Raw genomic sequence first — 16,640 nt, 5'->3', positions numbered from 1 at the left:
AGACATAAAACTTTGCTAAGGATCATAATCAAAACAGCAAAAAGATCTTGCGTTAGATTAGTCTATGAAAACACATAACAGTTCTTCAGGAACACAGAGACAAAGAAAAGGAGCAAAAATGGAAGACATTAGTTCTGAAACTGGGGGGTAGATTTTGCATATCTTTTGAGTTACAGGCTACAAACAAACTTGGCAGCAAAATATTAAGAAAGTCTTATGCTTGTAGTCTGTTAGCAGGACTCAGGTTTTGTTTTCCAAGCTGGCATGAGTTGTGCCAATGTCTTAATGCAATCTTGTTTAGCAAAATAGTTTTACTCTTTAGAAAGCCTTTGTGAGGATCTGCAAGGGGGAAGCGGTACATCAAATGACTTAAGCGCAAAACCGTGACAGTTAAATATAACAGAACAAGTATTTTCTCTTCTTTGCCAGCTGCTGTATCAGGAATCCTCAGAGATGGTATTTCCACTGCAGTATCAGGTGGAGAACTTGCCCTGCTGCCCACAGTCATGGTTAATTTGAGGCTTTTAGCCAAATTTCCAATGGGAATCCCAGATAAGGCAGCACCATTATGTAGGCACTCCTCTCTGTGAGAAAATGCTGACAGTAGATAAAAAAGTTTTCCTGGGGACCTGAAAGAACAAGTTATGGCACACTTTCTCCACTGTGCACTCCAGAGATGAATTTCTGAAGAAAAAGACACTTTTTGGTTATTTTTCTCTTCTGGCCTGTAGAGAAGTGCTCCAAGTGTTCAGTAACTGGGGCTGAGGATGACCCACAGCATGCATTCTTTTGCAGTGTGCCAACACTTCCTTATGTCATCCTGCTCCATTTACTATTTCCTGATAGCTCTCTGTCAGCTAGGCTATCAGTAAACAAAGATGGACCATTACATTATGTGTGCTCTCCACAACTATAATTTGTTGCGCTCTAACATTCTAATTAAGTATGAAGGCACTGAGCCTTATTGAGCAGTATTTCACTACATTTCTATCGGAGGTAGATATCAAATTGCACGTTTTTCCAAGCTTTGAGCATTAGCTACACACAGCTGAATGATGAATTAGATGAGATTTAGGTGCCATAGAAAAGTTGGTGTCATAAATTTTACAACGTCACTTTTGTAGTTGAGTGAAATACATATTTCAGTTTTGGAAATAAGGATTTTCAGATGACAGTTTTGCCTTTCTAATAGCAGGCTACTAATGCTTAATTTCATAGCCTGAAGAGCATCATAGAAGCTAAATGGCCTCTAAAAGCCATTTGAAGAAGGAAAGGTATGCACTTGAAAAGCAGCAGAAATGGAAAGAAACATATAGTAACTAGATCTTCACAGTGGCACAGCAAAAGAAAAATAATTTAAAAAAAGCTAAAATCACCCAGGCAAACATACAAGAGGATATAGAAGGAAATAAAATAGGAAAAGGATAAACAAAGTGAAGATATAAGCAGTGTATTTGGCATTCTGATAGAAGAGAAACAGATCAGCTCCATGTATTGGATATGGCAAATAGCTTCTTTAGGGAACATTAAATGCATGAGGAATTATGTCTGCCCCAGTTGCACATCATAGGCTTCATCAGCAATGTCTTTAAGACAGTTACATGGCACTTGGCTAAGGCAATGATAGCAGGAAGAGAAAAGGCAAGAGAGAAAAGTTAATTACCATTTTTGTAGATCACTGCATCTTCCTCTTTTGCTGCTATTCTGATGAAAGAAATATTGACGTGCTCTCCTTTATTTGCTGTAACAGTTAATGCCACTGGGTGGAATGAGGCTGAAAACAGAACAGGACAGAAGTATAGTATAAATAGCAGCAGTTATTATCTCTCCCTGGTCTCTGGGTCAAAAGCTGAAAAAGATTTCCAGCACGATCCTGACTCAGATTTTGACATTTAGATTTCTTTAGCGCACACACTGACTATTTATTCCCAGCAACCTCAACTCTATGTTTGGGCAAAGACAGAGAACACACCTATACCCTGAAACAACAGACTGCTACTATAACATGGGGCATGGAATTTAAAAACAAATTTTATTTTGACTGAGGAACTGGAGGCACTTCTTAACCAGAAGCTCCAGCTGGTTGTATAACACTTTCCCATGTTACTTCATCCTTTGAGACATTTTTAAAGCAGACTGGATAAAGTACTGGAAAATATATTGCACGGAGCAAGCAGTCATTGGCAGACAAATACACTGAGTGACTCCATTATTTTCTATTTGAGCTTTATGATGCAGTCAAGAACAGTCAAGTTAGTTCAGGAGACCACAGTCATGCAGGGTCTGAGGGAGAAGTGGTAACATAGAGCAGGTCTGAGCTTGTGCTGGGGTTTACCGCGCTCTCTATAAATACTGAGAGTATTGGCTTGCATTATTCATAGCTAGTGGTACTTTTACTAAAATATTATAATATGAAAATGTGGCTTAATTAAAATGAAAATTTTGTGGGAGGAACTGTCTAGGTCGGTGATATTTTTCAGTTTTCCAGATGGGAGATTGAAATTAATTTTCCTGCTTCAACAGGAAAGTACATGTCTGTATTTGTTTATCATTCTCAATTTAAGAAAAAGAAAAAAGTAGTAGATGGAAGGATTTTCACATAATTTTTGCCTCTTTCTTATAATTACTAATGGAAAATAAATATCAGAAGAGACTTGGGGAAGGGACAGAAAAATCACCAAAATTATTACTTTTTGAAATGAGTGAAAAGATAACTTTAATTACAATGTTACTTTGAAACAAGTTAGAAGTTAAGGACACTTCCTTTCATTAAGTTGGAAAACTCCAAGGGAATGTCATGAGGATTTTTGAGGACAAATTCAGGGTTACTGACCATTTTTAGCTCTGAGTTCTTAGGCTATATTGTCACTGATACGTGGTAGGACAAATAAATTAGACAAATTCTTCTAATATTAGACAAAGTTAATTTCCAAACTATTCAGCTCTTTATCTGATCGACAATGTTACACCTCTGTGCTTTCCCCTTTTAGAATATCCAAGGGCATGAGACAGTGATTTTCATCAGCCTCTTTTCTATTTCTGCTTTTTGAAGCTGTTTGTGTTACATTATGTGATGTAAAACTAAGGAAGGGTAATTTTAGTAAAAATTAGGACATTTCTATCCAACTAAGTAATAATTTTATTTCCCATAATTTTATGGGAAAATAATTTTATTATTTTTATTCTCCCATAATTTTATTTCTTGACAATTTTGATATTTCATTTTTTTTCATTTCTGATTAGAAATAAGACAACAATTGAAAATTTGCATTTCTTTGCAGAACGAAATTTCCATCCCCTCTGCAATTTTAGTATTTGTGCTCTGAGCTTCTAGCATGTGTTCATTCCTTTGTAAGTGCTATCCAGTTGAATTCAGTAGGATTCTTCCTCCACGATACTAAGCACATGCTCGGGGACATATTGAGCATTTGCCATGTTACCTAGGCACTGGTATCTGAACTTACATACTAGAGAAACAAAGAATTCTAATACAGAATAGTGAAATAAGATCTCAGTAGAACCAGCCAAACAAAAACTGAGAGCAGTCCCCACTTACTGTCAGCTTCCAAGTTACAAGTTATTTGTGAATAACAAACGTCTGGTGAAAATCATGATCAATTTAGGAAAAGAAAATTTTACAGCTTTCCCCAGAATGAATTGCTTGTTACAGATGGCTCTAAGTATTTTAGTTGCAATGGGTATTTGGACCAATTTTAGTGAGGCATTACTAATTGTTTTATGAAGATATTAAAATTTTATATTCCCATTTTCTTTTCTTTGTATGTTGTTTAGCTTAACCACAAGACTTTTTCTTCAGAGCATTGTTACAATGGAAAGGAACCCACACTCCATGGTGGGCTCAGTTCCAACGTATTTTTAGATCATGACTCGTATTTCGTGATTTCACATCTAAAGTGTGCCAGTTCCTTATGGAGACATAATGAACTGAGTTGCAGTGCAAGTGCCATAAAGCCCTGTTGCTAGCATTTCCATTATTGTCCCTTTGCCAACTCTAGAGAGTTTCTATAGGGTAAACTCAATCGTATATATGAAAATACACACTCATTGTGCAGATAAATTCCATAAATTACATTTGAATAGATGCAGAATAAGCTATACAGCGTTATGTTCTAGGTATGTGCGCTGTATACAGTTAAGCCTAACTCCCTGTATATATATATATAAAGCATAATCTATTCCCTGTCTTTGCATGTATGAATATTACACGTGTAACTATAATACTGAAACAGAAAGAATTCAGGAGAACAAACTCTTTACTTTCAGAATGGCACTTGGGTCAAGTACAACAGGAAGATGAATCTCTTATCTTTCCTTATTATGTAGCCTAAAATCTTCACAGTATCTGCATATATGATCATTTGTATATAGTCAGGCAGATGACAATTCCTGCTAAAGTCAGTGAGGCTTCCCAAATGATTAACAGTTAGGGAGTGTCTCAGCAGTTCCTTGCCCTGAGGCTGCAAAATGCTGGATTTTCAGATGTGTTGCTCCTTCCCATGCCACTTGTGCCGTCCATAGGAAACATTTCAACTCTGCTCAATTTTTAGTGTTGAAAAACACACTCTGCCTTTAAAAATTATTCAGACAATAACAGTAGAGGGGAAAAAGGCCTGTTTTCCAACTACAGATGCTTTGCCAAACCCCACAGTCCTTCACTGACCTCTTCTTCCTCTTTCTGTGCACTTTAATAGCTTTGAGAATTTCTGTCACACCTCTTTCTCACCCATCTAGCCTGCTTAGATTATACAGCTTTACCCATGAGTTGCTAGCTCAAATATTGTCAGTGAAAGCTTTTGCAGACAATATCTAAGAAATGGATTTAAACGAATCCAGAAATCATTCAAAGAAACCTACCTCCAATTGATATGAATGCTGTGATATTTCTGGTTAGATTGATTTCTGTCACGTAGGAGGCTTTCAAGGTTTGAATACTATAAATTATCTTCTCCTACATTCACAGATACCAAGTGCAAAAACCTGATTGATTCAGAAGATATATTTCCACCCATGGACATTTTTCTACACAATGGCCAGGGATGTACTCAGCTCATTGGCATTCTGCCCCAGGGAAGGTCACATTGATTTTCCATGGACTGTTATTTTATCTCCTCCTTCTCATCACAGGCTTCTTTGAAACAATGGAATTGTCAGCTCACAACTGCAGAGCATTCTTGGTAACCAGTCCAACTCTCCAAAGACCACATTTGGTCACAGAAAACATAAGCCAAACTAAAATGCACTTGTCCTGCCCACCTTGCTACTGTCTTTCCCATACTAGATAAAATAAATGGATACTAGCTGCAGCTTGGACAAATGAAAAACCTTTTCCTAAATTTGCTGTTTAACTTCAAGTGATACCAGCAACAATAATTCTTCTTGCTGAAACCTTATAAAGAAAGACTAAAAGTGTCAAATCTCCTCATAGATGAGCTGCCACGGCACAAAACATTAGCCATACAGTCAAGTCTACTAAAAATCAGCTGAAGTTTTGGAAACTTGATTTGCAACATAAAATTAGCCAAATTTCTATAATTTTCTGTAGTTTATAGTGATCTCTTTGCTTTGGAAGTTGTCTCGGATGTCTAATGACATCCAGAGACATTACGTGCAAAATGCAAAAAAAAAAAAAAAAAAAAGGTATTTTAATAGCCAGAGTGCTGGGCCTTGGAGATACCATTTTCTTATCCCATCTTCCTATCATCTTTGCTATTAGTGCTGTGCATAGCCTTAAAACCAAAGCCTTGTCAACAGTGAAAGCCATAGTGGATATTTGTGAATTACCATCTTGGATTTTGGGAGACTTCTCTGGAGTTTCTTTCCATTGTTGAGCTGCATTGTTTTTTTTATACTGACACAGACTGTGCAGATCCAATGTTGTTGAGTTATGCTTTTACTCAATCTTAGGCAAAGCAGTTATTTTCTAAGCTCAAGCTAACCATTTAAAAAAAAAATAAAAAAGAAAGAAAAGAAAAGGCTAGTGATGTATATCGTCTGTCTGTCTACATCTCAGACCTGTGCAGATGTTAAAATGGAAAAGACCTATTGCAGGAGCAATTTATCCTACATGTTATTTTGTGAGGTCAGTGAGGCCAATACTTACCTTTTTTTGCCACCTGACTTTGTATTCCTGGCAGTAGCCAGATACAGGCAGAACACATACATATGTCCGACTAACTTCCACAAGGAAATGACTAGCAGCTAGCACGGACCAGTTGTCTCTGCACTTTAGAAAAAAAACATGGGCTTGAGCCAAGTCTATTTTTGTTGACTCCAAACTGCCTTGCCTGATCTGGAGCCACATTTGCGTTCACTTGTGTCAACCAGGGATAACTGCCAGGCTGCAAGCAGTGACATGCAAAATTCAACTCTGAGCACCATACAGTACCTCGCAGTGGCATCTTCATTGTATGTATCCTTGTCACCTCATCCTTGAGTTTCCCCTCACAGTAATATGCTCCAATAGTTTCACTGGCCTGCTCCCTCTTCCACACCACTGTTTTTGCTGTTGGTCTCCTTGAATCTTCACTAACTTCCAGCGGTTCCCGGTGCTGGTTTGTCACATCCTCCTGGTCTCGGTCTATTTTGATAGACTCACGAGAACGCCATTTGGAAGTGATACAGATAAGTGATGTCTCAGAATTGCCCACCAGAGGAAATGAATTGATGAGTATGAGGTCCAGTGCAGCTTCCACTTTACCTAAGGGAAAAAGCAGCAAGAGGAAAGATTTGACTGTAGAGTTTAAGTATGCGGCTGATCAAATAATCAGATAAGACATTTCACCCAGTACTCAGGTTTTCTCTGGCTAGTGTCTTGCAAAGTTTTTGTGTGAAATAGGAAGACTGTAAATTAACAGTTCTGCTATGCTGTCTTTAGGATTTACCTGTTATGTCATGAACAGCTGGAGTTTATCCTTCCACAAGCCTCAAAAACTGGAATATCTTTTAAGAGCTCTTGCAGAAGCCCAAGGAAAACCATGGGCTGCAGAAGCAGATAGATCCTTGGATAATCAGACATGTATATAAATGCCTCAAGTATGGTACTTTGCTGGTAACAGAGTCAGTAGATCATAAAGCTGTCAGTTTGATAGGATTTCTGTTATATCCTTTACATGGATGGAAAACATATGAACTGATGTAAAGCAGAATGTCTTTCAGATACAGGAACTGGTACTTTGAACACTTGGAGTATTTTTTCACCTGATCTATGAATTAGAATTAATGATGTCATAATCATTCACATGTTAACCATTCAAAACCCTAACACACTGCAGCAAGAGCTATGGCACAAAGAAACCTTCTCATAAACAAGAGCAAAGAAGCAGCACTAGTTAATCTATTTTTATACGGTTAGGTTAAAATCAATTAAAATGGCTCTCTTTGATCAATAGAACTGCCATAAATAAATGGAGATGGAAGTTCTTTGAAAATTATAGATACAAGCCTAATTAAAGCTCTTTCTAGCAGAGTGCTACAGATTTAGTTGTTCAAATATGCATAGCAGGAGGGAAATACAGCTCTCCTATAATCAACAATTTGCAAATAATAGGCGTTTCCCTTTACTTTTGAAATTCAGGGTAAGGAGAAGGGAAACAGTAACATTTTTTCCAGCTGAAACAGGAAGAATAATTGATCTCCCTTATTCATCATATCTATTTTCCTGCTTTGGGTACAAGTATATTTTGTATTTACACAGAGAGACCCAGTATTTAGTGCCACTCAGCTTCCAGAAATTTCTGTAATTGGAAAGAAGGGATATAGTCTTAGATAAGGGAGGTCAAAAGGTCTAAGTGCTGACTGCAGTCTTTTTGTGTGTCTCTGTAGCACTCCGAGCCAAGGGAGGAGGTCCTCCTCTGCTTTCAAAGTCAGTGAGGACTCTGGGGATTTGAGTATCTTGACAGCACACTGACACTCACCACACCCAACCACTCTGCCCCAGCTACCACCCTTTAATGTGTCAGCCCAGATAACTTGTGGTTACATAATGGAGAAATGAAAACTCCTGAAAAAGAGGCAACAGCCGTTAAAGTAAGTATTGCATAAACACGTGGGTTTGTGAAGTCAGTTCATCCTGTTGCGTGTTACAGAAATAAATCCTGTGAAGAAAGTTGAAGAAATGTGTGATAGAAATTAGTCCAGACTTGTGCATTTGTTCTATAGGGCACTTACTGCAACATTTTTACTTTTATATGAGAAACATTGGTGCTCTTACTATGGGTCTGAGGCATCTGCTGAAGGCTGACCTTAATTCAGCAGTCACCAACATTAAGGGAGCGGGCTTCAGTTTGTAGGATCAAGGATCCCATGCAAGTCCTTGAAATCATTAACGGCAAGGTCCTGATTTCTGCAAACTTTTCTGAACACTCAGAACCAAATGTGGATATAAACTTCATGACTTGATGTAATTATTTGTATTCAGGTAAGGCACGGTGCTGCCAGTCAGAACTGAAATATTTCGATATTTCTGCCTAGCATCCACAGGGCATGGAGCTGCAGCTGTCTTTCCAATACAGAGGTACGGGCCCAAATTGCTGGAGTTCTTCAGAGGATGGTTGCTCATTCAGGGCTCCAGTTCCATTTCTATAGCATTTGTTTGTTCCTCTGACTTCCAACACAGATTTAAAGATGAGAATAACACCCCTTTCCCCTGTGTACCTCAACTTTTAATATGCCGAGAAAAATAGTAGAAGTCTGAGTTTTGAGGACTAGCTTTCATGTTGCCTTTGATTGCTATGCAAGATACAGTGAAGCAATTTCATACCACATTCATGGAATTTCCTTTGTACTTTTCTGTTCCCTTGTAGAAATACAAATTATGTAATCAAGGTGTAGAACAACAATAGTTCAGGCGTATTTGCTATCTACAGTAATGACAGTTCCAGGTGAATCAAAATCTAGCTACTGGTAGATGGATGGTATTCTGATTGATTGTGTAAATATGGGGAGGGGGGTTGTGTGTTTGTTGTTACAGAGTAACCCAGACACCTGTATGAGGCAGATGGAGCACAGATGCAGCACAGATGGAGTTTCACAACTTCCTGGAGGAACACTAGAAGACTTTCCATGCCATCTATGCGTAAGTATGGAATCATATACTGACTGTGATTTGGCAGCTAAGGTTTCACAGCTGCAGTATACTACAAGCAGAATTTAAAACATATCCAAGTGAAAGTTCTGCAATACGGAAAGCTATGCCTTAGGCGTATTTTGAAAAAAAAACAACAAACCAACACCCTAACAGCAGATTGACTTGAAGGCAACTCACATGTTCAACTGAATCTAACAGAACTGGCATTTTAAAGTCAGCCTGAGGCCTCTGAGGTGATGGGTAGCCTTCCTTTCACTCCACTGGGAGCTGGTCCCCTCAAACTATGAAAAAAAAAGAAAAGGGTAAAATATCCTTTATGCGTAAGTGTAAAATATCCAGAGTGTACATATCCATTATGCTTAGCGTTGTCTTTCTGTTATGCAACTTAAATGAACTCAGCTGTCCTTGTTTTGAAGGAATTTGCCTAGCCTAGGAAAACTTACGAAAATCCTACCCTTGATGTTAATGAAAACTTTGGATGTGTAAGGACCAAAGAAGGACAACAGGATTTAGTTCTCTGAGAAAAGCACAAAAAACACAGACAGGAAATGGCCTGTCTTTTCACCAGTGACAATTCTCTGTGCTTCCTTGAAACAGTCCTTTGACTCCTGCCCTGGTCCTTGAAGAGCTGACCTTATCAGGAAGGCAGTTTGCTGTGTGTGCAAATAAATTTTAAGAAGAGAGAGCATTTGCAGAAAGCTAATGCTGGAAACAGGAGATATCATCCAGAGAGGATTCATTGCTCGGTGTTTATGACACACACTTATTATGGTGCTGTGCTTTGAGCCCTTCCAGCACAGGAAAAATGGCATCCTCTAAAACAGTAAGTTTAAATAGCAGCACACCCATTATAACCCAGCAACAAATGAATGCAGGGAGACCTTTGCAGTTCCTCTTGGCCCATTCTTAGCTAAGGATTGTGTTCTCCCTTTCTAGGTGACACTTGGCTGTATTTTTCACAGCTTCTCTAATATGTATTTGTGTGGGGCATTTGTGCTCAACAGAGCGTAAGTGTGTATCACACTGTCTGCATCCCCTGTGTGTTCTCGTTCCCTACCAAAATGTCATTTTCTGTGTTGTGTTGCACCAGCAAAACACAGTCAGGACCAGCTGGCTCTCAGAAATTCCCTGAAATACATCCCAGGTCTGCTCAAAGAGCAAGAAAGTCTCTGATCAAGTGTAAAGCATCACTTCCCTAGATCAGAATTTATACTAGACACTAGTTCAAGAATAAAACAAAGCAGCAATTTTGAGCTGAGATAGTTTAGTGCTATGAATGATTACACAAGTCTTATGAGAATAGAAAGTGTGAGGGTTTATCCTTTCACCTCAGAAAGTCCCTGCCCAAATAATTCCAGATTTATACTGTATTAACTGCTTGAAGTGACTTTAAGCTCAAAATCTTTCCCATGGCATTTGGAGCATCACAGAAGAAAAAGAAGAGTCATGTTAACATATAAATTGAAAGATTAATACTTTTAAAGAGCTAACTATTTAAGAGAAGAGAGGAGGGCAGAAAATACCAGTAAATTCCAACTCTTCTTTTCATCAGGTAAAGCAAGGGGAATAAAAAGTGATGCGATTTGAAATGCTTGGGCAGTTGTGGGTTTTTTTTTTACTGTTACTGCTTAGAACACAAATTATTTCTGCTATTAACTATCTGAGAATATAAATGTAAAAGAAATATACGCTATACTATCTTGGAAAAACTAGAAACTATCCTTAGTGTAGATTTGGTGTTATACTAAAAGGAAAACAGTCAGTTGCACGTAGCACTCACTGCAGGATTTAAAAAACATTTTGACACTGATGGAAACACATGCCCCAGACCATCAAGTCATCAACTCCTCCATCTTCAAGTCACATAAAAAGAACATGAAGAATCCCTCTGCTTGAAAGAATAAGGTTTTGATTTGAAACAAACCTAACTTGCTAAATAGCATCACCTCAGTATTTCTCATTATGTCTTGTTTTGTAGTTATAAGTTCAGCTGTACCCTACTTGATTGTATTTTTCTGTGTAAAGTCACACGCCAGATTAAAAGAATTTAACTAAACTATTTAGCAATACAAATGGAAATCATATAAGCAATTCTGCTGAAAAAAAAAGTATAACATTTTATTAATTCTCAGTGAAGTATGGAATAAATTAGATTGGATTTTTTAATCAACTGATTAGCCAGTTTGGAAAATAGAAATTATGGAAATAATGATCTGAAATATGAAGAAATTAACAAAATAGAGACTCGATGCCCACGTCTCCTCCCCCCTAACACAAAAAAAAAAAAAAAAGGGAAAAATAGAGTACTTCTTACTTAATTAATATTAAGGTCAGTCAGAAACTAATCCAAAACATTAGATGCTTAGGGATATTTGTCATATGTAGCATGGAACATATACCACACCATAACGTGGCAATCTTAATTTCCTCTTTTTCTCAGCAGTCAACATTTCTCTTATCCATCTTGGTAAGTTTTTATTAGTTCTCTAAAAAATAAATAAATAATTTAAGGAGGCTTTGAAACCGCGTATTCATTTTATCAGCTCAGTAGTCTTTTAGTGTCCTGGAAACTTCATCTGGAATGCAAAGATTGCAGCAGCTCAGGTAATTCCTCCCAGTGAGTCAAGTTCTCCTCTGACAGCTCAGTCCTCCACAGGAAAACAAGGCTAAAGTTGTTATTGCCCAAACAAATTAAGATTCTCTGCCACAGAGCAGCAGCAGGGGGTAAAAGGAGAGACAGAAATGCTGCTGAAAAACAGCTCAAAAAAGAGAAATTTTTTTCCAATAAAACCTTTCTTGTTGTCCACAGAAAGCATTTTACTGCTTTTATCTTATGTAAGGTGAGATTACTCACAGCTCAATCCCCCTCAATGTATAGGGAAGTTATTGTGAAACTAGTAAGAGACAAAAAACTAGTAGCAGAACATGACTTTGCTACTTAGAAGTAATGGGAAAACTAGATCACAAGTATGAAAAATCAGACAGCCTGCCAAAGCTGCTAGGGCTGATGGTTTCTTACAAATCTCCAAGAGGAGGTGGTCAGAGACTTGCTAGCCCGACTGGACAGCCACAAGTCTATGGGGCCGGACGGGATTCACCCTAGGGTACTGAAGGAGCTGGCGGATGTGCTGTCCAAACCCCTTTCCATCATCTTCCAACAGTCCTGGAAGACTGGGGAAGTCCCACTGGACTGGAGGCTGGCTGATGTTGTGCCCATCTACAAAAAGGGCCGAAGGGAGGACCCAGGAAACTACAGGCCTGTCAGTCTGACCTCAGTGCCAGGGAAAGTCATGGAACAGGTGATCTTGAGTGCTATCATGAAGCACATGCAAGAGAACCGGGTGATCAGGCCCAGTCAACATGGGTTCACAAAAGGCAGGTCTTGCCAGACTAACCTGATCGCCTTCTATGACAAAGTGACCCGGCTACTGGATGAGGGAAAGGCTGTGGATGTGGTCTTCCTGGACTTCAGCAAAGCCTTTGACACAGTTTCTCATAGCGTTCTGCTTGAGAAACTGTCAGCCTCTGGGCTGGACAGGCGCACACTCTCCTGGGTGGAAAACTGGTTGGATGGCCGGGCCCAGAGAGTGGTGGGAAATGGTGTGAAATCCAGCTGGAGGCCAGTGACAAGTGGGGTTCCCCAGGGCTCAGTGCTGGGTCCAGCCCTGTTCAATGTCTTCATCAATGATCTGGATGAAGGCATCGAGTGCAGCCTTAGCAAGTTTGCGGACGACACTAAGCTGGGTGGAAGTGTCGATCTGCTGGAGGGTCGGGAGGCTCTGCAAAGGGATCTGAACAGGCTGGACCGCTGGGCAGAGTCCAATGGCATGAGGTTTAACAAGGCCAAATGCCGGGTCCTGCACTTGGGGCACAACAACCCTATGCAGTGCTACAGACTAGGAGAAGTCTGTCTAGAAGGCTGCCTGGAGGAGAGGGACCTGGGGGTGTTGGTTGACAGCCGACTGAATATGAGCCAGCAGTGTGCCCAGGTGGCCAAGAAGGCCAATGGCATCTTGGCTTGTATCAGAAACGGCGTGACCAGCAGGTCCAGGGAGGTTATCCTCCCTCTGTACTCGGCACTGGTGAGACCGCTCCTCGAATACTGTGTTCAGTTCTGGGCCCCTCACCACAAGAAGGATGTTGAGGCTCTGGAGAGAGTCCAGAGAAGAGCAACAAAGCTGGTGAAAGGGCTGGAGAACAGGCCTTATGAGGAGCGGCTGAGAGAGCTGGGGTTGTTTAGCCTGGAGAAGAGGAGGCTGAGGGGTGACCTCATTGCTCTCTACAACTACCTGAAAGGACGTTGTAGAGAGGAGGGTGCTGGCCTCTTCTCCCAAGTGACGGGGGACAGGACAAGAGGGAATGGCCTCAAGCTCCACCAGGGGAGGTTTAGGCTAGACGTTAGGAAAAAATTCTTTACAGAAAGGGTCATTGGGCACTGGCAGAGGCTGCCCAGGGAGGTGGTTGAGTCACCTTCCCTGGAGGTGTTTAAGGCACAGGTGGACGAGGTGCTGAGGGATATGGTTTAGTGTTTGGTAGGAACGGTTGGACTCGGTGATCCGGTGGGTCTCTTCCAACCTGGTGATTCTGTGATTCTGTGAAATCCTTGGGTACATCTGGAGCAACTGAAGGAAGTGCAACTGCTTTCTTGTAAAATAGTGTAATTGTTTTCTCTGTTTCAGTTGTTCCACATCCCATCCAAGCAATCTTAAGATGAAAAAGCTAGACAAGAAACATTGGTGCTGCTTCAGTAGGGGTTTCCCAGTGCGGGTGCCTAAATGTATGTGTGAAAGTAAACAAAACTTCCTAGGCCTGGTTGACCATAAGTAAGTAAAGTGGAAAACAGCACATGAGGAGAAATTGCTTATTGAACAACCAGCTGACAATGCTGGTAATGCTGAAGAAGGATGGGAAATGTGGAAAAGCTGGATTGGGACAGGCTTCTAGTTCAGCTACATCTGGATAGATTTGCAGCTGGCCAAATAGGGATGCTTCCATAGAGAAAGTACATACAAGCAAGAATAAGTACGTCGATTACAAGGGTGGTCCTTCTAAGTTGTTTCATGATGCAACTAGGTGTACTATATATGTTTATTATATGTTGTTTGTAAGCATATGCCAAGCTGAAGTATGGATAGGTAGTCAATTAGTCTTTACAGGATAGATCAGTGTATATAACATGCATAAGTTTGACTGTCTGGAACTGTCTATGAACTCTGGCTGCTGGATGGACATACTCTAGTACGTTCTTGACTATACAGTAGTGTACCCTCATTTTGCCACTTGCTGATTTTTCTGGTTAGAGTAGTGGGAGATGTTTCTGATGCTGTGCACACTTTGTGACTAGTGAGGCTAAGGACCCAGACTAGTGGCAGGTCTAGGATGAACAGACAGAAGATAATACAAAAGAAAATTACCAGAAGTGCAGATGGAATTGCATTGTCAAGAAAGACTTGTTACAGTCCAAAGCGAAAATTAACCAAGCCACTTCATTAGACAGGCTGACAGAATGCAAAAAGTAAATAACAGGCAAGCAAAATACTTATCTTGAAGCAAAAAGTTTATATTTATTACCCTTGAAAACAGATATGTCATTTGTGGACCTGTCTTTCAAAAATCCTTTCAGAATTTTGTAAATGCCTAATATCTTCACATTGTAAAAGTCCTTGCACTTCCTAGTGACGAATTACAAAATTAATTTTGATGGGGATTTTTACTTCATTATATGATCCTTGTTTAACATTATTAATGCATGTTTCTAGGTTTAGAGTTCATTGGGGAACAGTTATCACATCCATAACCTAAATAAAAAATCAGCATTTTAAACTTCTTAAAGGAAAGTCTCCAGTTCAGACATGGGCTGTTCTGTGCTATGTGTCTCCACAGTGAAACAGCATCTTAAATACAATCTTGTCACTAGCACAAGGTAGATACTGCCTTTGGAGGACAATTCTGCATTGCAGTTTCTCTAAGACTTTCATTCCTCTAATCCCAGATTGCTCTTGTGTCACACTGGAAGCTTCTTTGTCTTCCATGGAAAGCTGAACAGGGTTTTTCTGTGTTTAAAAGGCAGGTCTGGGCCAAGCAGGCTCAAATCAATGTGACTGATACACCGTAGGTTTACAATCCAGCTATTGAATAACTCTCATTGTGGGCACATGAAGAATGAATTCTATATCCCTCCTGCCACAAAACCAGCTGCTCAGCTGCGACCAGTCTTTCTGACTACTCTAGGAAAACTTCCTGTGGATAGTGCTCCATGAGACCCCTCTACATGTCTGACTGTCTGTGAAGACAGCTTTTCAAGGGGAGGCCAGATTGCTTGGCAGTGAGCAGTCCAGCAGATGCCACTGGTCAGACTACTTGATGCCAGGCACTAGGGACTCCTCTTGAAGACTTGTCCCTGTGGAGAGACAGCCATGTAGAGGTGTCCTGCAGAGAGCTGTCCTGTGGAGAGGACTGGCAAAGAGTGGTCCCTTTCCCCTCTCTAACTTCTATGCTCCTTCTTGTTCACTTTTCCAGATGAAATTGCTGGTATCAGACCTTCTCTGCAAATGTTAGAACTCCATTCTTTCTCTGAAATGATATTTCAGCAAAAAAAAATAATCCAACCAACTAGCTTAATTATGACTAAATACCTAAACAATCTAATATATGGGTGTGTATATAAATACATATGAAATCTGTATCTAAAACAATAGCATATGTTAATACTTGTGAATGTAGTGTGATTTCATTTCACCCTTCTATATTTGATTCCTCTGAGTATGATGCAATGTCTTTTCACTCCTGACTGTTCCCAGATGCTGAAATAGCCTTTGGGTACGCAGGCTTCCTGAGAGCTACTCTGCCTCTCACTAAATCTGAGCAAGTCACTCACCAAAAGCAAACTGTAAACAATAAAAGACCTGGAGAGAATCAGCCCAGTTCCATGATTGCACTTAAGGTAGATGCACAGATCTTACAGCACAGGCTGAAGCTCTTGTTCTTTGTTTCCAGCTGCAGAGTCAGACAGCAATGAATTCAGTCACAGCTGGAAGTTTTTTCTTTGCAAACATATAGCTGACAGCATAGCGAAAACAGAACAGCTCTCTTCCTTTTATAAATCAGATACATCAATTTTATAGTCATGATCATCCTAACAGAACTGTGCAGAAATACCAACAATCGGCAGGTCAGATTTTTAATCAGTGATTCCTGTCATGGGCCAATAATTTCTGGATTAGATGAATGCTACATCTCAAGGAGAGTCTAAATTCCAAGTGAACTTCAAACTCATGAAAAAGGCACCAGAATACACTTCTTTGTGGGTGAATAACCTAAGCGTGGCAGGCAGATGAAATTGCTGGGTCTCACTAGTAATATACATTTCAGGAACAAGGAATGAAGTCCATCTTTGAATTTCTCTTGCAATTCACATTGATAATTTAGATGTCTGAAAGGCCATGTGTCTAGTCAGCATAGTTTTGAAATACTGGGATTAAAACCTCAAACATGGTTTGTGTCCATTGGTTGTGGAAGGCTCAAAACCCCAGCA

The 16,640-nt window shown here is 39.9% G+C and overlaps 1 protein-coding gene across 1 annotated transcript in view; it reads right to left on the bottom strand.

The window, feature by feature from the left end:
* Nucleotides 1-16,640, bottom strand: part of TEK (TEK receptor tyrosine kinase) — a 42,623-nt gene that overhangs the window by 22,478 nt on the left and 3,505 nt on the right. The window contains exons 2-3 of the mRNA XM_069880619.1: nt 6,407-6,718; nt 1,664-1,774 (exon numbers count right to left, since the gene is read on the bottom strand). Coding sequence (XP_069736720.1) covers nt 1,664-1,774; nt 6,407-6,718 — 423 coding nt within the window. The remainder of the gene's footprint in view (nt 1-1,663; nt 1,775-6,406; nt 6,719-16,640) is intronic.

The sequence above is a fragment of the Phaenicophaeus curvirostris genome, chromosome Z (assembly GCF_032191515.1).
Source record: "Phaenicophaeus curvirostris isolate KB17595 chromosome Z, BPBGC_Pcur_1.0, whole genome shotgun sequence".
Classification (NCBI taxonomy): Eukaryota; Metazoa; Chordata; class Aves; order Cuculiformes; family Cuculidae; genus Phaenicophaeus; species Phaenicophaeus curvirostris.
This window is presented reverse-complemented; position numbering and strand designations above follow the sequence as displayed.